We start from the raw sequence: 27,217 nt of genomic DNA, 5'->3' as shown, positions 1-27,217 counted from the left end.
CAAAAAGAGAAAAAGAGAAGAGAAAATCTACAGAATAATTGAAGAGGTTGAGTCAGAGAAGAAGGAGTGCACGTCACGGTGAAGACGGATGTCCCCGGCGAGTGCGGGCAGCCCTGGGCTCTCAGGCCGCCCCTTGCTTGACTCTGCGGCAGGACGTTGCCATGGTCAACACTCACCTGGACAGTAAAGGCCAGGAGAGGCTTCGACCCGGGCATCCCGGCTTCAAAGCCAACGCTCTAAAAATAAGAGCAGGACAGAATCAAGGGAAGAGGCCAGGACGCGTCCCAGCGCTTCAGCTCCCAGCGCACAGAAATCCATTGCTTTCCTCATTACAAAGATGACAGCCCACTCTGAATTGGCCGGAGTCAAGGACAGAAGGAGGACGAGGACTGGGAGGAGGAGGAAGGGGGAGGAGGAGGGAGGGGGAGGAGGAGGGGAAGGGATGAAGAAAGCCCTCCGGCAAACCCACCACTAAGTCCTGTTGAAAGCCAGCCCACTGTGTGGGCTGGGCAAGAGGGCACACCTGTCATCCACTAACTGGGAGGCTGAGACAGGAGGATCACGGATTCAAAGCCAGCCTCAGCAACTTAGTGAGACCTTGTTTCAAAATAAAAAAAAGTCTAGGATGAAGCTCAGAGGTAGAACGCTCCTGAGTTCAACCCCCAATCCAAAGGGGGAACAAAGTGGAAAAGTCCCAAGCTGCTAAATTTTGAGGCAATGGACTAGGAACGCATGTCGTATTTGTGACATCAACAGCCACTTACAAACCAGTACAGTGTGTGCTTTAAAACCCAGGGAGTGCCGGGCGTGGTGGCGCACGCTTGTAATCCCAGCATTCGGGAGGCTGAGACCCGGAGGATCGTGGTTCGCGGACAGCCTCAGCTACTTAGTGAGGCCCTCTGCAACTTAGTGAGACCCTGTTTCAAAACAAAGAATAAAAAAATAGGGCTGTGGGTGTAGCTTGAAGGTAGAATGTCCCTGGGTTCCATCCCCAGACCCACAAAAATAAATAAATAAATAAATAAAACCCAAGGATCTGCCAGGTGCAGCCTGTTGGCTGGGGCTGCCTTAAACTCTCACGGGGAGGACTGATGCCGCCTTCAAACTCTACAGTAATGCCCAACGCACCCACGCGGCTGCCTGGGACACGCAACTGACCCGCACGCACAGCCCAGGCCGTGCCCACCCACAAAACCAACTCAGCAAGACCCTGTTTCAAAATAAAATTTAGAAGGGCCAGGAGTGTAGCTCAGAGGGAAAATGCCCCTGGGTTCAAACCCCTGTACTGGGGGCGGGGGGAGATATACAAACTAGGCACTAGTCTAAAGAGAGAGCCTACACTGAGGAAGATCTCGGCCAGCGACTCCTGATAGAAGACTAATCTAGAACGTAGAAAGAACTCAAAAAACTTAACACTAAAACAACCCCATCACAAGACAGGCAATTGACAGGCGTGGCAGCACACACCTGTAATCCCAGTGGTTGGGGAGGCTGAGACAGGAGGATCATAGATTCAAGGCCAGCCTCAGCAACTTAGTGAGACTTTTAGCAACAAAGAGAGACCCAGTTTCAAAACAAAATGAAACAAAAAGGCTGGGGGGTGTAGCTTGGAACTTAGAGGTAGAATGCCCCTGGGTGCCATCCCACAAAACAGGATGTCAGGAGCAATTAAGCTGAATAGACCCGGCTCAAAAGAATAAATACAAATGGCCAATAAATATACAAAAAAAAAAAAAAGTTCAACATGATTAGCAGTCAGGGAAATGCAAATCAAAACCACACTGAGATTTCTAATTCCAGTTGGAATCCCAGTCACCCGGAACACAAACAATAGCAAACGCTAGGAAGGAAATGGGAGCCCATACACGCTGTTGTAAGTTATGTACAACCATTGTGGTGGTCAGTGTGGAGGGTCCTCAAAATCCTCAGCATAGGAGCCAGGCGTGGTGGGCACACTTGTAATCCCAGCATTTGGGAGGCCGAGACAGGAGGATCACGGTTTACAGACAGCCTCAGCTACTTAGTGAGACCCTTTGCAACTCAGCCAGACCCTGTTTCAAAATAAAGAATAAAAAATAGGGCTGAGGGTGTCACTCTGAGGTAGAGTGGCCCTGGGTTCCATCCCTAGTGCCGCAAAAAAATAAGTATCATTTCCTGCACAAACTTAAGCGACATGGGCAAACCAAAGGCAGCGTGGTGCCCGGTGCACAGGGCCCACTAGGGTGTGGCCTGGGGTGTCCTCGAGAGTAGGACACCCGCTCAGCACACTGGGCCCTGAAGTTGGCCACCCTCCCGAGTTTCCAGTGGTCAGAGCGTCCATGACATCGTCCTGCTCTGAGGAGACAGCAGACAGCTATAGCAACCGTACAACTGTGTTACAGCACACCCCGTCTCCCACTGCGATGCAGAAGGCGCCCGCTTCTAGGGTCAAAGGCAATGCCAGTCCTGTGGCTGGAGCAGGTGTCCCCTCTGAGATCCCGACCGCAATTCAGGACGTTTGTACCAACTGTCCTGTCCCCCAGCCCTGGAAACCTGCCACAGGAGTGAACTCATCTTCCCAGGATTCCAAGAGCCTGCCCTCTCGGCTCGCCCTCGGAAAGTAGGGCAGCTCTGCGGAGTCCCGGTCTGTGTGCCGCCCTGGAGTCGCTGGCACTGGAGGTGACCTGGCCCTGGCTCCCGCAGCCGCTGGCTACCGCCAAGGACCCGGGTGCTAGTGGACACATGGGGGTGACCGTGAGCTGCTGTCTGCAAGGCCCAAGAGAAGCAAGGACGAGCACCTGCGGCATTCTGGGGCAGGCGACCGAGTCCACCAAGGAGGGGACTGCGCGTGCGCGTGTGCCTGGGGACTGAGCCCGGGGGCCTCCGACCTCTCAGCCACACCCCCAGTCCTTTTGATTTTTTTTTTTTTTTTGTGGTACTGGGGGTGGAACCCAGAGGCTTTCTACCTCCGGGCTATACTCCCAGACTCATTTTATATTTTATTTGGAAACAGGGTCTCACTAAGTTGCTGAGAGCCTCACTAAGTAGCTGAGGCTGGCTTCGAACCTGTGCGATCCTCCTGTCTCAGCCTCCCAAGCGCGGGGATTACAAGCGTGCGCCACCACGCCCAGCTGATTTTTTGTTTTGAAACAGGTTCTCACTGAGTTGCTAAGGCTTGCCTCAAGCTTGTGGTCCTCCTATCTCAGCCTCCCAAGTACCGGGACTGCAGGCCTGTATCACCACACTCCGTAGGAGAGGATTTTTGTTTTGGGGTTTGGGGTTTTGTGCTGCTTGGGGTTTGGGGTTTTGTGCTGCTGGGGATTGAACCCAGCGGGCTATCCACATTTCTATTCCTCGTCTCCAAGCTTCACTCCAGCCCTTTTTATTTTTTATTTTGAAACAGGGCCTTGCTAAGTGGCTGCAGATTTGGAAGATTGCAGAGGCTCTTGAATCTACGATCCTCCTGTCTCAGCCTCCCAAGAACTGGGATTATAGGTGTGCACCCCCATGACTGGCAGGAGAGAATGTTTGAACTAGGAGGATGAGTATGTATCTTCTGTGGTTGCAGGACCTGCCCTGGACGTGCGTTCAGACGCCCCAGGGTTGGGATGGGGAGTGAAGCTGAGCGGCCAGGCAGTTCAGCTGCCAGGACTTTCTGTCGCTACTCGAGGTCACCGACGGGTTCTGAGCAACGAACCCGGATTGGATCTGATGTGCATGTGGCCTTGAAGATGATGGATCCGCGGGGCGAGAAGAGACACCAGTGAGAGAGAGGGGGGGGGAGGGAGAGAGGGAGAGAGGGAGAGAGGGAGGGAGGGAGGGAGAAGGGGGGAGAGAGAGAGAGAGAGGAAGAAGAAGGAGGAGGAGGAGGAGGAGGAGGAGGAGGAGGAGGAGGAGGAGGAGGAGGAGGAGGAGGAGGAGAAGAGAGAAGACACACGCCAGGGACTGGCCCGGGGCTGCTCTCTGGAAGGCCACTGTGGCCCAGGGCCCTCTGGCCCCCTCCATCCTCTGCTCTTGGGTAAGTGACCATTGGCCCTGCGGTGATTCCGTCTGATGACCCGTCACCTGTGGTGGACCCTGCTTAATGGAATTGCCAAGGTGTTCCTTTGAACCCAAAGTCATTTTCTCTCCTTCTGGAAGAGGCGGCTTCGCGAGCATGGACTCTCTCCCCTCCCCGGCTCAACTGGGGTGGAGCTCGCAGGAGGAGCTGCCTCTAAACCTCTGTCCTCCTTCCCACCAAAGCGCGCTCCTGGCACTCAGCAAACGCCGATTACTTCTACAGACCACAAAAATAATATCAACAATCTATAAATACCTTGGCTTCCTGCAGTGGAAGGGAATTAACCACGCCACAATTAAGGCAGAGCGGGAGAGAAACATTTAGTTAGCAGCTCCTCAAGGCAGACAACAAGATTAAGGCAATAAATACCAGTTTCAACATACTTCATTGGTGGTATTATATAAAATAGTCCAATAAAGCGCTCAAGACCACCCAATGCCACGCGGAATGCTGATTGTATGAGTCACCCAAAAGCCAAAATGAACAGATTATTCTATCACATAAAGAGAGAGAAGAAAAATACGCATACTGCTGCCAGGTTATAGGAAGGAGCAATGTCTCCAAAACCTGGTTCGCCGAGCACGGTCGCACGCACGCCTGTAATCCAGAACTTGGGCGGCTGAGGCAGGAGGATCACGGGTTTACAGCCAGCCTCAACTACTTAGTGAGGCCTCTGCAACTTAGTGAGACCTTGTTTCAAAATAAAGAATAAAAAATAGGGCTGGGGTGTAGCTCAGAGATAGAATATCCCTGGGTTCCATCCCCAGTACTGCCTCCCCCCCAAAAAAAATAAAAGAAAAAGGGTAGGTGGGTATCTCAGAGACAGAATGCCTTTGGGTTCAATTCCCATTAGCAAAAGAAAGAAAAAAGAAAAACTTTTTCCTCCTCTTATCTTAATCACACCCAAAAAAAGATGGCCCCAGATAACACTGGAGTCAGAGTGACCCCAGAGGTCCACAGAAAGGGCTGTTTCTGCAGAGCCTGGACAGCAGATAAGTCGCCACCTTTGAATCCTCTGTTGTCTCCTGGGGAAATGTCCCGTGAGGACTTTGCACTTTGGGTTGGCCTGTTGACTAATGGAAACCTCTTTCCATGGAGTCACAGACCTGTGCTAAGGTGCGTGCTGCCCCGCCCGGCTTGGCTACAGCTTTTATTCTAATATAGCCAGCGTGGCACCTGCCTCCTGCAGTGCTGGCCTCAGAGTCAGGTGTGAAGATGCTGGAGGAGGGGCCCCCTGAAGGGCTCTTTCTGCTCCATAAAAAGAAAGCTTCAGCCTGACGTGGTGGCACATGCTGTAATCCCAGTACTTGGGAGGCTGAGGCAGGACCGCAGGCTTGAGGCCAGCCGCAGCAAGTAGTGAGACATGAGACTCTCAGCAACCTAGAGAGACTGCATTTCCAAATAAAATAAAATAAGGCTGAGGTATAGCTCAGAGATATAATGCGCCTGGGTTTCATCCTCAGTGCCACAAAAATAAATAAATAAATAAATAAATACAAATAGGGCTGGGGGTGTAGCTCGGAGGTAGAATGCCCCTGGGTTCAATCCTCAGTACCACAAAAATTAATTAATTAATTAATTAATGAACTAATTTAATATGGCTGAAGGTGTAGCTCAGAGGTAGAATGCCCGTGGGTTCAATCCTCAATACCACAAAAATTAATTAATTAACTAATTAACTAAATACAGCTGAAGGTATAGCTCAGAGGCAGAATGCCCCTGGGTTCAATCCTCAATACCACAAAAATTAATTAATTAATTAATTAATTACAGCTGAGGGTGTATCTCAGTGGTAGAATGCCTGGGGGTTCAATCCCCAATACCAAAAAAAAAAAGACACAGCAGGTACGGTGGCTCACATCTGTAATCCCAGTACTAGGGAGGCGGAGACAGGAGGAGCACAGGTTCAAGGCCAGCCTCAGGAAGGTTGTGAGACCCCCCAGCAACCTGGGCTGGGGGTGCAGCTCGGAGGCAGAATGTCCCTGGGTTCCATCCCTAGTACCACAAAAAAATATATATATAAATACAAATGAGGTCGGGCAGGGCATGGTGGTGCACACCTGTAGCCCCAGTACTTGGGAGGTGGAGGCAGGAAGGCTCGCCAAGTTTGAAGCCAGCTTCAGCAGCTCAGTGAGACTGTTTCAAACTTAAAGGACTGGAGGGGGCAGCTCAGTGGTGGAATGCCCCTGGGTTCGGACCCACAGTACCAAAAACATGACAATAATAAAATAATAATTAATAATAATAATATAATAACAATAGATATAAAAATGAGACTGAAGTTGGACGGCAGAGACCAGGGCTCCTTATTTAACTAAGGGGAGGTGGCGGAGAGAGAACAGCTCTACGGTGCCTCCAGCCTCACGTGGCACTGGCCGTGGAGCAGGATGGAGGACAGGTCACGGCGTGCTCACAGCAGGGAGATTAGGGCTCGGACTGAGTCTTAGGGGAGGAACAGTGCCCAGAAACTGCAGACAGTACACGGGAGGACAGCTGAGCTGGGGATACCCAGCTCCCCGGCGCACACGAACTACCACACGCACAGAGATCTGCACGTTTTCAGCATGTGCGAAGGTGATCCTGGGCGTCCTTGTCAATCTCTGTGTGCAGAGCAAGGGTGAAGTTAAGCCCCGGGGTTATTAAGGCCAAATGACAATCTCCTCCGACTGGAAAAAAAGAATGGGCAGACTCCTCAGGACGCGCCCCGAGTGACTCAACAGCCACCGCGCTCAGCTGGCTGACAGGGAAGTCCCAGCCGCAGCCCGCCCGCTGGGGTCAGAAGAAGCCCAGTTTAAACAGGTTTCTGCAAAGAAGAGGAAACTGCAAACATTTCCCCCATTTATACAGTCCATGCCGCTATATGCTAACAACTTACTTTGTAAATTGTAAAAACTGAAATACAAAAGCTAATGGAAAAATAGAAAAATCTAACCTCCTTTGATTTATTTAATTTTTTTCTTTGTTGCAGTACTGGGGTGGAACCCAGGGGCATTCTACCTCCGAGCTCCACCTTCAGCCCTATTTTTTATTCTTTATTTGGAAACAGGGTCTCACTGAGTTGCAAAGTGCCTCACTAGGTAGCTGAGGCTGGCCGTGAACTGCGAACCTCCTGACTCAGCCTCCTGAATGCAGGGATTACAAGCGTGCGCCACCACGCCCAGCTTACATTCCAGCTTTTAATGCCAGGTCATCTTAAAACAGAGGCTCACCTGCACCGGGAGGTGCCTGCAGGCCCTGGTGTACTTAGAAACCAGTAATTCTGCCGCACACGCACACTTTCAATGATTGTTGTTTGTCCCTGTGCAGGGACGTCCCACATCCCCAAGAGGCGAGGCTCTACTTCCTGGGAGAGTCCAGGTAATTGCAGAAGCCAGAGTCCTTTCTCAGGGCTTGAAACAATAAAGCGTACCTCCTGATTTCCACTGCCAGCGTCATCTCTACTTATCAAGTGGTTAACACTTTCTGAGCACCCAGCACTGCAGACACTGCACTAAGCACCTTCCGCGGCCTGCAAGGCCCCTGCTCGGACGTCGGGAGATGATTCGCGCAGAGTCACGGGGCGCAGAAGGGGCAAGGGCGCACCTGTCACGTGGCTGGCCTCAGTTTCCTCGACTGTCAAGGGAGGAGCAGGAGCCACCCTCTCCAGGCCAGTGCCTCAAAAGACATTCCTGAGATGCTGAGTCCTTAACAATAGAGCCTACGGGGCAGGATCTTTTTAGGATTCTCATCAGAAGACAGGGCATGCGGGTGTCTGGGGCAGGGGGCTGCTGAGGGATCCGCTTGGGAGAGCAGAGACGGCTGTGAGCCAGATGGCTACGTGGGATGTGCTAGGAGGCCAGGGAGTCGGAGCACCCTCCCGCTCCCCGCGCCAGGCACCCAGCACTTTCCTGACGCGCCTGTGAGCTACCAGCTCAGTGAGCGCACAGACTCCCGTCGCCGGAACATTTAAGCTGTCTTTCTGCTTCTCATTATAACAAACAAAATATAGGAAGCACCATTTATTGTACCATATCGAGGCCATTGCTTAATTCCTTTCTTCCTTTCTATTTCTGGCACTTTGGGATTGAATCCAAGGCATTTTACCTCCAATCTATGCCCTTTATATTTTGAAACAGAGTCTTGCTAAGTTGCTGAGGCTGGTCTAGAACCTGTGATCCTCCTGTCTCAGCCTCCCAAATACTGGGATTACAGGCGTGTACCACCACACCTGGCTTGGATTTCATGGGGAGGGTACTAGGGATTAAACCCAGGGAAACTCTACCTCCAGGCTACATCCCCAGCCCATCCCCCCCCTTTTTTTTGCAGTACTGGGGATGGAACCAGGGGCATTCTACCTCTGAGATACACCCACAGCCCTATTTTTTATTCTTTATTTTGAAACAGGGTCTCACTGAGTTGCAAAGGGCCTAAGTAGCTGAGGCTGGCTGCGAACCGCGATCCTCCTGTCTCGGCCTCCCAAATGCTGGGCTTATAAGCGTGCACCACCACGCCCGGCCTTTTTATTTTTAATTTTGAAATAGGGTCTTACTCAGTTGCTGAGGGTCTTGCTAAGTTGCTAAGGCTCACCTCAAACCACTGATCCTGCTGTCTCAGCCTCTCAAACACTAGGATTACAACCATGTACCCCTGCACTCGGCTTAGGCCATTTCTGTACGATAGATTTGCAAATGGAAGCATTATTTGGCAGCCAGGTATGAAACCTTCATGTACCTTCATTTGCACACATGCACACAGGTGTCTGCTTCCTACACATCCTCGTGAACATACAAACGGCTGTACGAGGGTGCACGGATCCGAGGCGCGGAGACGTCACTAGAGATCAGCTCACATTTGTCCTGGAGGCAGAGTACCGAGCGTGCCGCCCGCCTCCCCCTCACCATCCGTCTCCTGCCAGGAGCCAGGGATTCCTGCGGCTTCCTCCCAGTCCTCAGAGGACCATCTCAGGCAATTCAAGTGCCTCTTAACTCCCCTTATCTAAAAAGAATGTGTCTGCTGCCCTTCAGTGACTTGGAGGACCAGACTCCCGAGCCCTGGCCGCTGAGTGTTCCGGGACGCAGGACAGTGAAGAATTGCGGAGCCCATCGCCTGACTGTAAGAAAGAGGCGTGACCCGGCGCCGCTACTTCTTTTAAGCGAATGGACCCTCTTTTTTTTTTTTTTTGCGGTACAGGGGATGGAACCCAGGAACATTCGACCTCCGAGCGACACCCCCAGCCCTATTTTTTATTCTTTATTTTGAAACAGGGTCTCACTGAGTTGCAGAGGGCCTCACTGAGTAGCTGATTCTAGCTGCGATCCACGATCCTCCTGCCTCAGCCTCCCGAATGCTGGATTGACAAGCGTGCGCCACCACGCCCGGCCGGACTGAACCCTCTTCACGTTGATAATTTTAAAAAGTAAAATAAAATGGACAACAGCAGCAGATGTCTTCTGCTTGTGTTTTGCCGTTTGTTGTGTGTTTTTTTTGTTTTGTTACGTCGCTTGGCTTTTGTAGAATGCAGCGTACACCCGACAGAGACTTCAGCTTTAGTGCAATAGAAGCTGGAAGAGTCCTCGGGAGTTGCAGACACCCCAGCCCCACGCCGCAGTTATGTCTGCCCTAAATCCTTCCCCATTAATCGGGCTTTATGTGGGCTGTGCCGGACACGGGACCCCAGACCACATCTGCACACCAGGGAAAGGGAAGGCCTCTCGGGGCTAGGTGGTGCGCCTGTATCGCAGCACTGGGGAGGCCAAGACAGGGGGGCTGCAGATCCGCGGTGAGCGTCAACGTCTTAGTGAGCCCCTCAGCAACTTAACAAGACAAAAATAAGATGGGCTGCGGGGGTAGCTCAGTGGTAGAATACCCCTGGGTTCAATCCCCAATACTAAAAAGTAAAATAAAAAATAAACTAAGCCGGGCGTGGTGGCGCACGCTTGTAATCCCCGCGCTTGGGAGGCAGAGACAGGAGGATCGCGCGGGTTCGAAGCCAGCCGCGCGCGCTGGCTTAGGAGACCCTGTTTCCAAATAAAAATGTAAAAATAGGTCTGGGAGTGTAGCCCGGAGATAGAAGGGCTTCCAGGAACCCCAGTACCACCAAAAATAATAATAATAATAATAATAATAATAATAATAAATAAACTAAAAGGGCCGGGGGCGGAGCTTAGAGGTAGGATGTCCCTGAGTTCAGTCCTCAGTAACAAAAATTCTATGAAGAGAGATGAATCTATACTCAAGAGATGGTGAAGCCGGGCCCTGTGGCACACGCCTGTAACCCCAGCTCTTGGGAGGCCGGGACAGGAGGCTCGCGGGTTGAGACCAGCCTCCACACCCCCAAGCACGTGCCGAGCAGTTGGTAGTGAAGACACACGTCCCTTTTCGTAATCGCATGAAGCAAGGCAAGGAGACATGCCCGGGGCCCGGAGGATGCAGTGACCATTCGCTAGCTGCCATGTTCTAAGAACGCAGACAGAGAAGACGGCTGTGTGGCCTTGTCTGCCTCAGATGGCCGGCGGCCAGGAAGCGTCTCTAGCGCCCTTAGGAGGAGTGGACAGCCCCTGTGCCCATACACACATGCACACACACACATACACATGCACACCAGCCCTACTTTTTCCTTCAGAGAGATGGGTGTGAGGCTCGCCTGAGCCTCAAGAGGCAGCCACCTGCCCTGCTGGGTTGGAGCCGTCCCTCCCGCGGGGGCCAGGGCTTCTGGACCAGCCTGCCCCGGTGAGGCAGGCTGACTATCAGAAGAGCCCCGCGGCGGCAACGTCCTAGCAGCCAGCCACACTCTTCCATGTCCCGGGGGCCTCAAACCACATCACCCTGCCCTACTGCTGCCGAGGACAGAGAGCCCACCGTCCACGGAGACGGTCGCCGGGGCCGTGGGGCTTGTTCTTGAAAGCAAGTCCCATCGCAAGCCTGAGAGAGAGCTCTTCTCTGGGGCCCAGGGAGGCAGCCCGCCTGCCCCAGACACACGGGGTCACGGAGGACCAGCCCAGGCTCAAGGCCAACCTCAGCAAATAGACCTTCATCCACCTAGCAAGACTGTTTCAAAATAAACATAAAAGGGGCTGATAATGTAGCTCAGAGGTAGGATACCCCTAGATTCAATCCCAGTGCCACACACACACACACACACACACACACACACACACACACACAGCTCTTTGGCTCAGCTTGGCAGGGTGGCATGTGCCTGTGATCCTAGTATTTGGGAGACTGAGACAGGTGCTAGGCCCTAGTTCAAAATTAAAAGGGCTAGGGCTGTACCTTGGAGGTAGAATGCCCCTAGGTTCATTTCCCATGCCAAATAAAATATAATCTAGTCGGCAAGTGAACATGTCCCCAGATAGTGTTCTATAAATAAAGTCAAAAACTCTCTCCACCCGGGCGTGGTGGCATACATCTGTAATCCAAGATACTCAGGAGACTGTGGCAATAGCGAAGGTTCGAGGCCAGCCCAGGCAACTTAGCAAGACCCTGCCTCGAAATAAAATAAAATAATAGAATAAAAAATAAATAAAGTAAATGAAATAAAATAAAATATAAAATAGGGCTCAGATGTAGATCAGTGGTAGAGTGCCCAAGTTCAATCCCAAGTACCAAAAGAACAAAAAGAGAAAAAGAAACAAAACACCTTTCTCTAAACAGCACAGCAGATTCTTAACTCAGGATACAGGTCCCAGGCCTGGTGGCGCGTGCCTGTAATCACAGCTCTTGTGAGGCAGAGGAAGGAGGTCCGCAGATTGGAGGCCAGCCTCAGCAATATAGCAAGGCCCTGAGCAACTTGGCAAGAATCTGTTTCAAAACTAAAAAATAAAAATAGGGCTGGAGGCCGGGCGTGGTGGCGCACTTTGTCATCCCAGCATTCAGGAGCCTGAGACCTGAGGATCGCGATTCACAGACAACCTTAGCTACTTAGTGAGGCCCTCTGCAACTCAGTGAGACCCTGTTTCAAAATAAATAATAAAAAATAGGGCTGGGGATGTAGCTTGGAGGTCAAACGCCTCTGGGTTCCATCCCCAGACCCGCAAAAAAAAAAAAAAAAAAAAGAGACCAGTGTGTGCAAATGAGACCAGTGGGAAACGTGACAGTCCCCACTGGCCCATCTGGGGTCCTGCTGGAGATCAGAGAAAATGGGACTGTAGCATGGGACAGAAGGACCGGAGACGCGGCCTGTTTGTGATGCCATGAACGGTTCCCCAAGCGGACGCATGATCCACACCTGTGATCCCAGTACTGAGACAGGGAGGCCGGGACAGGGGGATCGCAGGTTCAAAGCTAGCCTCTGTGACTTAGCAAGACTCTGCTTCAAAAGTAAAGGGGGAGCCAGGTGTGGTGGCGCACGCTCGTAATTCCAGTACTTGGGAGGCTGAGACAGGAGAATTGAAGGTTCGAGACCAGCCTCAGCTACTTAGCAAGACTCTGTTACAAAAAATAAAGCTAGGGGGGGAGGTAGGGGTGTAGCTCAGAGGTAGAATGCCCCTGGGCTCAACCCCTGGTACCCAAAACAAAACAACAGAAAACACCACTGCACCAACAGACAAGTCCACTGCCAAGGTGGGGCAGAACGACAGAAAGGTCTCCCCAGGGGAGAGGTCGATCCACCTTCTGTGTCCACCATCACCGGGCCGCCCGCTGCGTAAACACACTGCAGGACAGGCTTCAAGGAGGCTAAGGAGAGAGAGAAGAGCGCCCCGTCTGACTGCGTCCCTCGGGCGCAGGGCACCCAGGCTGCCGGGAGGCTAGCTGTGCCTTCATGGCCCCGATGAGCAGAAGCAAAATTCCTAGAGGTCAGAGAATGATACGTGGACCCATTTGTCTACACTGACTGCTGCGTCTACACTGACTGCTTCGGCAGCTGCTTAATTTTCTCAAGAAATGTCCACAAAGCCGGACATAACGGAGGCGCATGCCCAGGAATCCAGGACTTGGGAGGCTTAGAAAGGAGGATTGCAGGTTCAAGGCCAGCCAAAGCAATTTAGTGGTACTCTCAGCAACTTAGGGAGACCCTATTTCAAAATAAATTATAAAAGGGCTTAGAGAGTATCTCAGAGGTAAAATGCCCCTGGGTTCAATCCCCAGTAGGAAGGAAGGAAAGAAGGAAGGATAGATAAAGGTGGAGATGTGTAGATGTCAAGTCATTAAAGCACCTGTCTGAACTATTACTCAGTGAGAAACACATCCCTTTTTTTGGGTTTGTTGACAACAGAACAGTGACCCATCGAGGCGGAAAGTTCAGCGGGCGTGATCGCGCCAGCCTGCCCCTCTCCCCGTGCTCTGATGACCTCCCTTCGCCCCTCAATTATTCCAAACACCAAATTACACCTTCCTCTATTTTAGGAATGCCCACCAGCTCAAACACTGAGCTTCTTAAAACAAAAGCACCAATACCCTTTTATTTACTCTGTGGAAGCTCTCTCTTGGCTTTGTTGTTTTTTTTTTTTTTTTGTTGTTGTTGTTTGTTTTGTTTTGTTTTTTGTTTTTGGTGGTGCTGGGGATGGAACCCAGGAGCATTCTATCTCTGAGCTACACCTCCAGCCCTATTTTATTTTTATTTTGAAACAGGCTCAGTAAGGGTCTCACTGAGTTGTCGAGGCTGGTCTTGAACCTGCGATCCTCTTGTCTCAGCTTCCCAAATGCTAGGATTAGAGGTGCACACCACCACGCCCGGCCAGAAACCACATTTTGTGTGATAGGTTTTCCCATCGAGGTGCACCTCGGGGTCACCTGAGGCACTTACAGATGGCGGACACTCACAGCCCTTTGGGTTTCTGGTGACACTCCGTGTTGGGGTCCTACCAGCATTGTGATTTCAGAAGCTTCCAGTTGACTGCAACGTGTGGCAAAAAAAAACTGACGTACAGTTGGGCGTGGTGGCGCACACTTTAATCCCAGCATTTGGGAGGCTGAGACAGGTGGATCTGGGTTCGCGGCCAGAATCAGCTGCTCAGTGAGGCCCTTTGCAACTCAGTGAGACCCTGTTTCAAAATAAAAAATAAGGCTGGGGATATAGCTCAGAGGTAGAATGCCCCTGGGTTCCATCCCCAGTACCGAAAAAAAAAAAAAAAAAAAAAAGCTCATGTACGTGCAGGAAGGGGCGTGCATGTCGTCACGCCCGATTTGGTGGGCCAGAATCCCTCTGTATGGGTTACAGTGGTACACAGCGAAACAAGTTTCTGCATGTACGTGTGGATGAGAAACCAGCGCTGCTTCCCTGTAGGTAAAAATGAGGCTCCGGAGCGGGATGGATCGTTATCAGAGAAGGGATCGTTATCAGAAGGCTGTTTGGAGCCAGGCGGGGGCACGTGCCTGTAATCCCAGTATTTGTGAGACTGAGGCAGGAGGACTGAAGGTTAGAGGCAGCCTCGGCAGCTTAGCAAGGCTCTCAGCAACCTCATTAGACTGGTTTCAAAAAATAAATAAATAAAAGGGTTTATTTATAGGCTAGGGTGTAGCTTGCTTGGAGGCAGAATGCCTCTGGGTTCGGTCCCCAGTACTAAAAGGAAGGTCCTTGGGGAATGTTTAGTGGAGCAGGCTGGGGAGGGGAGGGCCACCCATGGAGGGATGTCCTCTTGGCTAGAGGTGATGGAGAGCCTCCCGTCTCTGCCTCCCGAGGAGACTCTGTTAAAAAAAAAAAAAAAGCTAGGAGTGTGGCTTGGGGTAGAATGCTCTGGATTACATCCCCACTGCCCCCCATACACAAAATAAAGCTTCAGATGTATTTCAGAGGTATAAGGTATAACATCCTTGGATGGTTTCGTCTCCAGTAGCAAAAAAGAAAAACAAAAGAGAGGTCCACGATTTTCAGGAACCTTAGAACGCTGCTTTACAGGGTAGAGACTGGCTCACACGTTAGGGATCTGGAGGAGATTATTCTGGATTAGCGGGGTGGGCTCTGAATGAATCACAATCGACTTTATAAGAAGAAGGCGAAAGGAGATGGCAGAAGAGAAAGGGTAGCCCCAGGGCATGATGTAGCCACAAGCCAAGGAAGGCAGGCAGCCTTTGACAGCGGGAAGAGGAAGGGGTGGGTTCTCTGGGGGCCTCCCGCTGCAGTGCCCCCTGTGGATACCTGCACTGGGTCAGGTAATGACCTGGGACTTCTGGCCACCAGAACAGTGACAGAATAAGTTTCTGAAATTTTTGTTACTGGTGATTGAATCCAGGGGCATTCTACCCCTGAATGACATCCCACCCCCTTTTTATTTTGAAATCGGGTCTTGCCGAGTTGCTAAGGGTCTTGCTTAATTTCTGAGGCTGGCCTCCAACCTGTGAGTTTTCTGTCTCAGCCTCTCAAGTACTGGGATTACAAGTATGCATCACCACATCCAGCTAAATTTCTGCTGTTTTAAGCTACCAAGTTTGTCATAATTTGTTATAGCAGCCATAGTTAACTCATACAATCACGTAGCCATCACACATTGAAATATTTCCCTTTTAGCCTCTACTTAGTCTTTATTCTGCAATAACTATATTTAAAACTTCAAACCCAGATTTATATTCATTTCTATACTCCTTCTGGTCACCCAAAGTTCTTCTTTCTCTATAGCCACAGAAAAGGTTCATGGAAACAATATTCCTTCCACAAAATATATGCTTTTTTGTATGTTGGTAAGCTTTTGTCTATGCTCTTTGTATATGAAAGGCCAAAACTGTTGGCTATAAATGTTTTGATTTGCATTTTCTCTATCTTAAATGTTTCTCCTCTCTTTCCAGCGTAAAGCATGGCCACAAAAATCATGGTCTAACTTTTTTTATCCTTATAATTCATGTACTCTTTTAAAAAATCAGGGCTCCCGAATCATACTTCTCTTTAAACTCCAGTAATTTTAGCAGGGTATATCTTGATATTATTTTTCTGAATCAGTGTCTGCAGATACCAATATGCTCTTTCAATCTGAGATTTCAAGTCCTTTTTGGAAAAGTTTCCATATATTATTGTTTTAAAAATTCTGCTTCTTGGTTTGATTGTGTTCTTTAGAAATCCATCTTGTCCATATGCTGGCCCTTCTTTGCCTATCTTAAAAATTTATCTTTTTTTTTTTTTTTTTTTTTTTTTTGGTGGTACTGGGTTCCTGGAAGCCCTTCTACCTCCGGGCTACACTCCCAGACCTATTTTTATATTTTTATTTGGAAACAGGGTCTGTTAAGCCAGCGCGCGTGGCTGGCTTCAAACCTGCGCCATCCTCCTGTCTCCGCCTCCCAAGCGCGGGGATTACAAGCGTGCGCCACCACGCCCGGTGAAATTTATCACTTTTAAATTCCTTTTATCTCTTTCTATATTTCCTTCAAAAGCTTTCCTAGCTAGGTGTGGTAGTACACACTTGTAATCCCAGTACTTGGGAGGCTGAGACAGGAGGGCCCCAGGTTCATGGTCAGTCTCTGCTACTTAGTGAGACCCTGTTTCAAAATAAAGAATAAAAATAGGGCTGAGGCTGTAGCTTACAGGTAGAATGCCCCTGGGTTGAATCCCCAATACTGCAAAAAGACAAGTTTCTGGCTGTGGTGGTGCATACCTGTAATACCAATATTTGGGAGGCCGAGACAGGAGGATCGCAGGAGGATCGCAGGTTCAAGGGCTCAAGGAACAGCAACTAACCAAGACCTTGTTTCAAAAAAAAAAAAAGGTGGGGGTGGGTGGGGACTAGGGATGAAACTCAGAGGTAGTTAAAAGTTTCCCTAAATTATAGGCATTTATTAGATTTGCTTTTTCATGTATCCCATCTGGTTTAGTTTTCCTTTCTTTCTTTTCTTTTCTGTTTTTTAAAAAGTTTTTACCGTGGTGCCGGGCACGGACCCAGGGCTGTGCGTGTGCCAGGCAGGCCTCTCCGCTGAGCTCGGCCCCAGCCTCCAGTCTTCCTCCTGAAGGAAGTTTCTATTTCCAATTCCAGCTCCCTCTTGAGTTCTGTCACTTCGCGTCTGAGTTTTCCCAGTCCTAATTTATGCTGCTCCTTCGGGCCTTGCAGAGCTGAAGATACTTGCAGGTTATTTTGAAACACGCCGCGTCTTATCCGCTCTGAAAGCGTGTCTGCTTGGCAGGCTCTCGCCGGCCCCGCTTTAGGGATGCTCTTTCTTAAAAGTTTGTGGGTTTGCTACTTTTCTGTGCTGAATTTTATGTAAACTTATTTTCCCTGAACTTTAAAGAGAAATACTGCTTCAATTATTATTATTTATTATTATTTTTGCATGTGTGTGTGTGGTACTGGGATGGAACCCAGGTGCCTTCTACCTCCAGGACACAACCCCAGACCTATTTTTATATTTTTGGGGACACAGGGTCTCGCTAAGCTGCTGAGGCTGGCTTTGAACCTGCACGATCCTCCTGTCTCAGCCTCCCAAGTACCAGGATTACAAGCATGAGCCACAACGCCCGGGTCTTCAGTAGCTTTTCAGAGATCAGAAAGACCTCCTTCTGTTGTTTCCATATGCATTTTAAAAAATGCCAATTGCTGCTGGGCACAGTGGCTCACACCTGTAGTCCCTCTATTCAGGAGGCTAAGACAGGAGGATTGCAGGTTCGAGGCCAGTCTCAGCAACTTAGACCTTGTTTCGAACTAAAATATAAAATAGACCTGGGGGTGTAGCTTAGAGACAGCATGCCCCTGGACTCATTCACACACACACACACACACACACACACACGCATGCACACACACACACACACACACACACACACACACACACACACTGCAGTGCACCATTAAATAACTTAAAAAGTATGACGGCCCGTCCCAGCATCCCACTTTGATGTGAACCTTCCCCTTCCTCTTCCTGTGTCTTGTAGCCCGGCCTGCTCGAGGCTGATTCTGTGCTGCGGCCTTCCTTCCTTAGCATGGGGTCCTGCCCCGGCAGGGGTTGGACGGGCCACGGCCTGGTGCTGCAGCCTGCAGACCTCTGCCCTTGCTGGGTCCTCCCTTTCCCAGCTCGCTCTTCTGGGCCACTGAGCAACCCAGCCGGCTTCCCCGGCCGTATCCCATGGCGATGGTAGCAGCTGGCTGCTGGTGCCTTGACATCATCTGCTGCTATGTGGGGACTTGTGGGAATTACCTGGTCACCAGATTGTATTGAATGCTGCCCAGGGGGGTTTTGTTTTTTCCATATTTTGGTACAGGAGGTTGAACCCGGGGCACTCTACCACAGGGCCACACTCCCGGCTCCTTTTCTTTTTATTTGGAAACAGAGTCTCACTAAGTTGCTGAGGGCCTAAGTGGCTGAGGCTGCAATCCCACCGTCTCAGCCCCCCAAGCCCAGGGATCACAGGCATGCGGCGCTGTGCCCGGCTTTCCATGGGTTTTGATTTGGCTATTAGGTTGCTCTGTTTATCTCCTTGTAGGGATTGCGGAAAACCTATTAAACCTACTACTAGCCGGGCGTGGTGGCGCACGCTTGTCATCCCGGCATTTGGGAGGCTGAGACCGGAGGAGCCAGGTTCGCGGACAGCCTCAGCTACTTAGTGAGGCCCTCTGCAACTCAGTGAGACCCTGTTTCAAAATAAAGAATAAAAAATAGGGATGGGGGTGGAGCTCGAAGGTAGAATGCCCTTGGGATCCATCCCCGGGACTGTAAATAACTAAATAAATAAATAAATAAATAAGGAATATAAGTTCTGCCACACGGCATCATTGTAAGAATTATATGAGAAGGTTTATAAAACACCAGGTCTGTAGTTTATGCTCAATACATGATAATACCCCATGCTGTCTGCACAGCCTCGAGTTTTCCAGAGGCTGAACCCCTTTACCACGACATCTACCAGGTATGTCTGTGGTCCTCAACACCAACCACTGATCCCTACACACGGGCGAAGCACAGTAAGTACTTCCTCTATGACTGCATCGGTGTCTAGGCCTGCGTGAAGTTACGTACTGAGGGAGCAGGAGTCAGAAAAGCAATATGGAGAAAAATGTCCATTAATTCGCAAGAAATCCAGCCAGGAACAGCGGCGCACACCTATAATCCCAGGACCTAGGAGGCTGAGACAGGAGGATCACAAGCTTGAGCCTCAGAAACTTAGGGAGACAGTAGACAGCTTAGCAAGACTCAAAATAAAAACAGAAAGGGCTGGGGGGGGGGTAAATCTCAGAGGTAGAATGGCCCTGGGTTCAATCTCGAGTACCCCCAAATAATAAGTAAATGAAATAAAATTTTAAAAATGCTAGAGAGCTAGGCATGGTGGTGCACGCTTGTAATCCCAGCATTCGGGAGGCTGAGACAGGAGGATCACTGTTCACAGACAGCCTCAGCTACTCAGTGAGACCCTGTTTCAAAATAAAGAATAAACAATCGGACTGGGGATGCAGCTTGGAGGTAGAACACCCCTGGGTTCCATCCCCAGTACTGCAGAAAGGAAGGAAGGAAGGAAGGAAGGAAGGAAGGAAGGAAGGAAGGAAGGAAGGAAGGAAGGAAGGAGAGAGAGAAATAAATAAAGAGAAAGAAAGAAAGAGAAAGAAAGAAAAGAAAGAAAGAAAGAAAGAAAGGGAAAGGAAGGGGAAAAAAGACAAGAAGGAAGAAAATACTTTCACATGAGTGTTATTTCTCATCCAAAGATACCAAAACAGAAAAATAAATAGTATAGTCAAGATAAGATAAAGATTCGGGCGTGGTGGTGCACAGCTGTAATCCCAGTACCTGGGAGGCTGAGACAGGAGGCCCACAGGTTCAAGACCACCACGGCAAGTTAGGAAGACCCTCAGTGACCTAGCAAAACCCCATTTTAAAAGTAAAAACAAGGCCCAGGGTATAGTTTGGAGGCAGAGCATAACTAGTTTTGATGCCCTGGACCCAAAATAAAAGATTGGAAGAACGAGCTGGGTGTGGTGGCCCATGCCCACAGTGAGGATGGCAGGATCCAGGCCAGCCTGGGCAACTTAGTTAGTGAGACCCTGTCTCAAAATAAAGTGCAAGGGCTCTGGTGTAGCCCAGTAGTACTGCGCTCCTGGGTTTAAGTCCCAGTAACACCAAAGGTCAAAATAAAAAGAGTGGGGAAATGACGTGACCCCAGAAGTTTTTCAAGAAGCGGAGAATCTCAACACAGAGGCAGTGTATCCCGGTCTGGACTCTGTTAGCATTTCACTGCCCTGAGCGGCCCTGACCAGAGAGGAGGAGACCTCACAAACAGCTGGGAACTGAAGGAAGAAGGTGTGGGAGTCAGGGGAACCTGGTGGTGGGAACGCCACCGCCAGACAGGAAGTGCCCTGGCGTGAGAGCCCAGAGAGCTCAGCTCTCTGCAGGAAGGAAGGGCCTCCGGGCTTGCCCGCCTGCCTCCAGCTCGCCCCACTCACAAAAGTCCATTTCTGTAGCTAGACCCCATCGGAGCAGCAGACCGCCACCTCCATGGGAAAAGCTAACGCCAACACCCTTAACACAGAACCTGCGCACCCAGCCTGACCTAAAAGACAGGCCAAGGTGCCCTCATCTGCAAGAGGAAGACAGAGAGGGCCAGACGAGGTGCACACGCCTGTCATCCCAGCATTTAGGAGGCTGGGATGAGAGGATCGCAGGTTTGAGGACAGCCTCAGCAATTTAGTGAGGTCCCATTAACCGGGTGTGGTGGTGCACACTTGTAATCCCAGCATTCTGGAGGCTGAGACAGGAGGATTGCACAGGTTCAAAGCCAGCCTCAGCTATTTAGTGAGGCCCTTTGCAACTCAGTGAGACTCTGTTTCAAAATAAAGAATAAAAAAAAAAAATAGGGCAGGGGGTGCAGCTCGGAGGTCGACTGCCCCTGGGCTCCATCCCCAGACCCGCAAAACATAATAATAATAATAGTGAGTAGCGCCAGGCACAGCGGCACATACCCTAATCCCAGTACTCGGGAAGCTGAGACGAGAAGGTCACAGGTTTGAGGCCAGTCTCAGCAACTTAGACCCTGTTTCAAAATAAAACATAAAAAGCACTGGGGTGTAGCTCAGATGGGGTAGAGGTAGCCACTGTTCCCGGGTCTCAGGGACACACATACACACACACACACACACACACACACACACACACACACACACAGCACCACATGCAGGGCTGGCGCGCAGGGGATTCCAGCAGGCTCCGGCCCTCCATGAGCACTCGGCTTGCTTGACGCTCCTTTTTAAATAACTTTAAAGCCAGCTGTTCCAGGGTCTAAAAGTAAACATGAGGCTGAGCCCAAGAACGGGGCAGGGAAACGTATGCCTTGCAAGGTATTAATTAATCCCACGACACACGGCTCCTCCTGCCAAGATGACCTCCGCTCAAGGAAATATTCACCCAAGGAATTCACCGCGAGCGCAGACAGCAGGCTGCGCTCGGGACTCTGGCTTTTAATCCTAACAAGGCTTAGAAGGCTACAACAAATGTGACTGGGGAGGCATCGGCCCCAGTTAACCCTTTTCATCCCCTTCCGAGGGGCTGCGGCTACTTCCAGCACACAGAGTCGTCCAGGTCTGACTTGTATCTCTAGGAGTCGGGGTGAGGCTGGAGTCTGAGTCTCAGGCGGGCGTGTAGAGCGCACACCAGGCCTCTGGCTTATAAAGAACACACTTTGTGACTAGTCTGCGATTCAAGCCAGGCACAGACGTGCCAAGCGAGACAAAGGGCAATCTGTAGGACGCGCGTGAGGATAGTCACGAAACGGAGGCCTCCTCTGGCCCACCTCTGCCACACACGTGGGTTGGGAGCTCGTCTGATGACCTCAGGACCCTAGGGAGTGAGAGAGAGGTGTACTTTTGTTTTTGGTGCTGGGGCATTCTCCCTCTGAGCTATACCCCCAGCCCTATTTTTTTAGTTTTTAGTTTGAAACATGGCCCGCCAAGTTCCTGAGGCTGGCCTTCAACACATGTGATCTTCCTGTCTCAGCCTCCTAAGCACTGAGATTGCAGGTGTATGCCACCACGCCTGGCTGTCGCCTCTTTTTCTGATGAGTAGGCCAAGGGACAGATTCAGAGCAACTCGCAGACATCTGTGAGTGGCGGCTCACGTCTGTAATTCCAGGGCTTGGGAGGCTGAGACGGGAGAGTCGCAGGTTTGCAGCCAACCCTGGTAACTCAGAGAGTCCCTGTTTCAAAATAAAAACTAAAATAGGGCTAAGGGTATAGCTCAGTGGTAGAATATCCCTGGGTTCAATCGCCAATACCAAACAATAGAAAAAAAGAAAAAGAATACAGGTTTCTCTTTGCTTGTCTTGTGGGGCTGGAGATTGAACGTCGGGCCTCGCACATGCTAGACACTGATCTGCTGCTGAGTTACATTCCCAACCCTCCCCCTTTTTAATATTTATTTATTTATTTATTTATTTATTTATTTATGTGCAGGTCTGGGGATGAAACCCAGGGGCATATAACCTCCGAGCTACACCCCCTGCCCTATTTTTTATTCTTTATTTTGAAACAGGGCCTCACAGCCGGGCGTGGTGACACACGCTTGTAATCCCTGTGCTTGGGAGGCTGAGACAGGAGGATCGCACAGGTTTGAAGCCAGCCTCAGCTACTTAGTGAGGCTCTCAGCAACTTAGTGACACCCTGTTTCCAGATAAAGTAAAAAATAGGTCTGGGAGTATAGTCCAGAGGAAGAAAACTCCTGGGTTCCACCCCAGTACCACCAAAAAAAAAAAAAAGTAGAGTCTAGGTCTCCTTCCCTGTAGCCGGTCTTGATCCACAGAGTGGACCACAAGTGATCTGGTGTAGCTGGGAGGCCCAGCCAGCCTGGAACATCCCCACTGGAGAGGTGACTGCCCAAGAGGCCAGCACACTGCGCAGAACCCAAGGATGCTGGCAGAGACCGGGGCCACGGACCCACAGAGGCACCGGCCGGCCGTGCGAGAAAAGGCCCTACCTGGCTCCGGCCTATGAGTCGGGAGCCAACCCCGCCGCTGTCACACAGCACAGGGAACTGAAGCTGCCGGTGGCCAGGGGCCAGGGACTGTGGGCAGCTGCGTGACCTCGGGTCAGTGGCTTCCCCCTCCACCTCAATTCCCACTTCTGTAAAAGGGAGCCGCCAGAGGGGATGGGGTGAGTGGAGAGGTGCTTTCCAATCCTGACGGAGGACAGCGAACAGCACATGTGGAAGTCGGAGAACAGTCAGGCTGGAAACCCCGCAGGATGGCCGCCTCAGAAACAGGCAGGACAGCCAGAGACCAGGGGCCAAAAGACCTGGAGTGCTCGGGGCCTGGTGACGCCTGCAATCCACAGGAGGATCACAGGTTTGAGGCCAGTCTCAGCAACATAGTGAGGTCCTCAGTGTTTCAAAACAAAAAAATAAAAGGGCTGGAAGTGTAACTCGGAAGTCAAATGCCCCCGCATTCAATCCCCAGCGTGCGCGCGCGCACGTACACACACACACACACACACACACACACACACACACACACACACACACAGAGTCCTGGCAGCACTAGAACAATTCACAGACATAGCAGGTGCTCAATAAACCTTCACTATTATCTGTTACTTATCAATACTGTGACCAGGGCAAGTTAGCCTTTCTGGCCCCCACCTTTCACCCCAAAATATGGAGGTAACACTAACACTCCTGTCCTCCAAGCAGGAACATATTTGTATGAGAAAACCCATGAAAATAATCACCCACGAATATAAAACATATTATTAATCCTCTTTTGTGTGTGTGTGTGTGTGTGTGTGTGTGTGTGTGTGGTGCTGGGGATTGAACCCAGGGGCATTCTACCTCTGAGCTACACCTCCAGCCCTTTTTATTTTTATTTTTTATTTATTTTTATTTAAAAAATTTTTTTGGCGGTACTGGGGATGGAACCAGGGGCATCCTAGTTCCAAGCTACACCACCACCCTATTTTGTTTTTATTCTTTATTTTTGATACAGGGTCTCACTAAGCTGTGAAGGGCCTCGTTAAGTAGCTGAGGCTGGCTGCAAACCATGATCCTCTGGTCTCAGCCTCCCAAATGCTGGGATTACAAGTGTGCGCCACCACGCCCCACCCATTTTTTTTGTTTTGAAGCAGGGTCTCACTAAGTTGTAGATGTTGGCATCGAACCCGCCATCCTCCTATCTCAACACCCCGAGTATTAGGATTACAGGCGTGTACCCCCACACCCAGCTACTGATCCTCTGGATATTCTGTGCACCGCTGTTTTAGAGTCTCTAAAAGCAAGTACAGACTGCTGGTCGACCACACTGGCCACCAGAAAAGGTGCAGGTCTCAAAGGACCATCCAGTAGCCCCATCTGCAAGCCAGCCTAGCATGAAAGGTTTGGATAGTTTCCTACAAGACAGTCCTACAAGTCAGCAACCCGAGGGTACTGTACCAGAGAACTGAGTCCAGCCACGGCCAGAGGCCGGCCCTGGCCACGCACCTGAAACCCCAGTGCTTGGGAGACTGCAACTTAGCAAGACCCTGCTTCAAAATAAAAAATAGAATAGGGCTGGGGTGGTGCAGGTGGAAGGTTTCTGGGTTCAATCCCCACTGTCAGAAAAAAAAAAATCAAATCACTGCCCAGCACAGAGTAAAAACTCCATGGAAGTTGTTGGATGCGTAAGCACTGGGCTCAGGAGTCAAGTCAAGGCTTCGGGTTCAAATGCCAGCTGTCACGGCCATGGCCCACATTCAAGTTGATCAAAGGACACGAGACCCAGCTCAGAAAAGCAGAACTAAGTGAGGTCTGACAGGTGAAAGACATCAGGGTTCCGTGTCATTATTACAAGCGTTTTTGTTTAAGTGCACAGCGCCTTAGCCTTCAAGGTTCCCTTCCACCTAACTGAAGCCTTTCCATCTCTGCAAATCCCAGAAAATGTGAGGTGCAGTTCCCCATGGAATCACTCCATCCAGCGTCGATTCTGAAAGCCCTCCAGCCCTCAGAGGAGAAGGTCTTGGGCTCACATTCCAAGGATCCCCAACAAGACAAGCACACATTCATGTTTCACGGCCTGCACCCTGACAGGGTCGCCTACACTGTGGGGTTCACCCTAAAATCCCAGAGTTCGTGCAGCCAGCCTGCAACTCTGTGCTGTAGGGTGTGGACACAGCCAGGGAAGGCGCTTGTCAGGTGCAAGTGGCCAGAAGAACCTCTGTTTCCTCCTCTGCCGGGGGTTGTGTGACTCGCCATCCTGAGCCAGGGTCCAGGCCGTGTGCCCCGGCTTGTCTGCCCTTCCCACGGCGGAAGCCCAGCGCCCGGTGACCTGCCCCGGCAACCCGGCTCAGCTCCCCCGCGGACCCACCTCTAGGTGACCACCGCCGACTGGCGTCCAGGGAAGTTACTATAGGAACTACATCACGTGGCCCCCAGACATTTGCTTAGAAGAGAAACTGCATGTTTGGGGCTGGGGAGGGAGCTTAAGGTCCAGCCAGCTGGAAGCAAGCCTCAGCCCAGGGCTCCGCAGCCTGGTTATAATCGCTGCATTAATGGAATGCTCCTCAGCATCTGCGCTCCCGTCTCTCCCCCACCCCAGGCGTAGGGAGTTAAAATCAGGACTTTTAAAATCCTCCTGCACCCTCAATTTTGACACTTAATTGAGACAAAATGCAGAGGACTGTGTGCAAAGAATAAACAAGGCTTACGGCACTTTAAATCCGATCCCCTTCTTACACTGATGCTTACCAAGCAGGGCTCTGGGGAACTAAACAAGACAAAAGCCACATGTACCCAGGAAAACCCAATCAGGGCCCTAAGGAAACTTTAACAGAAAAAAACCTGCTCACCGGCGGGTGCAGATGGTGCATGCCGGTGGGTGATCCCAGCTAACCCAACTGCAAATGTGAGACCAGCCTGGGCAACTCAGGGAGACCCTCTCGAAATACTTAAAACAGGGGATAGCTCAGTGGTTCAATCCCCTGTATCGGAAAGAAAATTAAAACACTCATCAAATCTATAGCCCCAAACAAAAATTAACCCATCTGAGACCAACCAGCTCTATCCTGAGAGAAACGAGGTGAGATTTTGGCCGCCTGGTCCCAGTCAGCCCCGAGACGCAGGCAGGATTTGGTGTCTAAGAGGTGAGGGTGTCTTCCCCTGGGTCTAGCACATGCGGTTGGGGAAAGGTACTAGGGAGGTTAAGAAAAGAAAAAGAAAAAAGATCCACCGCTCATCTCCAAGAGAACTGAAGGGCCCGAGTGCCTGATGGGCTTCTCCCTGGGTGAGATGCTGTGTGTGCGGTTAGGACCGGAGCAAAGCCACCTCTGCCTTAAGCCTCCAGTTCTCAAGACCAGCAGGACCCACTATTCCCTGGAGGACAGTGCCCACCCTCCAGGGCCCTGGGTCCTGAAGTCACTGGGAGGTCAAGGGGCCTCAGGCAAGATCAGAGCCCCTTTCCCATGGAAAGATTTCCCAATGATGGGAACCCCCGGGGCCAGCCTTCCACACCACCTGAAGCTTGACCACTGAGGCTTTGTCCAGCCCCTTCCCCAAGGATGGGCAGCCTGACCGGAGCTCTGGCCTTGCGCTCAAAATTCCTGGTCACTCCCTGAATTCTTAACCAGCAGATGCTAAAACTTCACATGACACCAGGAAGCCCCAAAGCGGCGGACTCACCCGCCGCCCACCCTGGCCACCACCCCACGCCAATGGCTGGCAGTGAGACCTTTAGGAAGTGGCTGGAACACCTGAGCCCGGTGACCCGCCATCCCCAAACGACCCCTCTCCTCCTGGTCAGTGGGGAAGCCGCCAGCGCGCTCCCCTTTTCAAAGCCCTGGCTGAAGGCGCCTCCCGGGAGCTGGCAGGTAAATAGCCACAGCTTCCTGAGGCCGGTTCTATGGGGCCAGGTGCGCCGGGCCGGGCGGGGAGGGCCGGGGCCACTGCGCCCTTGCCGGATCCGGGCTGGACTGCCGGGCTGGACCTGCAGGTGCGGGGCGCCCAAACTTTGCAGCCGCCCTCCCCTCGGGCCCGCGGCCGGGGCCCCCCAGGCCCGGCCCCTGGCCCCGGGCCTCACCTTGGCCTCGAAGCAGATGCCGTGCTGGAAGGCGTCCTCGTTGTGCAGCGGGATGCGCAGGTCGTGCGCGTCGTCCACGAGGTTGTACTTGGTCTTGCTGGGCATGGCGGCCCGGCGAAGGGAGGCCCGCGGGGCCCGGGAGCTGGCCGCGGCGAACCCGGCCGGCTGGACGCAGGGCGCGGGCCGGCTCGGCGGCGGCGTGGACGCGGGAGGGACGCGGGGGGCGGGCGCTGTCACCGCCGCTGGCCCCTCCCGGGGGCGGGTCCTCGCGCCGCCCGCCCCCCGCCCAGGTGCCCGCCAGCCCCGCCGGGCCGGGCCGCCCCCAGCAC

At 51.5% G+C, this 27,217-nt stretch overlaps 1 protein-coding gene across 1 annotated transcript in view; it reads right to left on the bottom strand.

Annotated features, from left to right (window-relative positions):
- NOS1AP (nitric oxide synthase 1 adaptor protein) overlaps positions 1 to 26,993 on the bottom strand; it is a gene marked incomplete at both ends in the record, with an annotated part of 121,441 nt that extends 94,448 nt beyond the window's left edge. The window contains one exon of the mRNA XM_080691525.1: positions 26,889 to 26,993. Coding sequence (XP_080547651.1) covers positions 26,889 to 26,993 — 105 coding nt within the window. The remainder of the gene's footprint in view (positions 1 to 26,888) is intronic.
- Positions 26,994 to 27,217: the final 224 nt, after the last annotated feature.

The sequence above is a fragment of the Muscardinus avellanarius genome (genome assembly GCF_963383645.1).
Source record: "Muscardinus avellanarius genome assembly, chromosome: 3".
NCBI classification, from domain to species: domain Eukaryota; kingdom Metazoa; phylum Chordata; class Mammalia; order Rodentia; family Gliridae; genus Muscardinus; species Muscardinus avellanarius.
The sequence above is the reverse complement of the archived record's forward strand: the minus strand, read 5'-3'. Positions and strand labels throughout refer to the sequence as shown.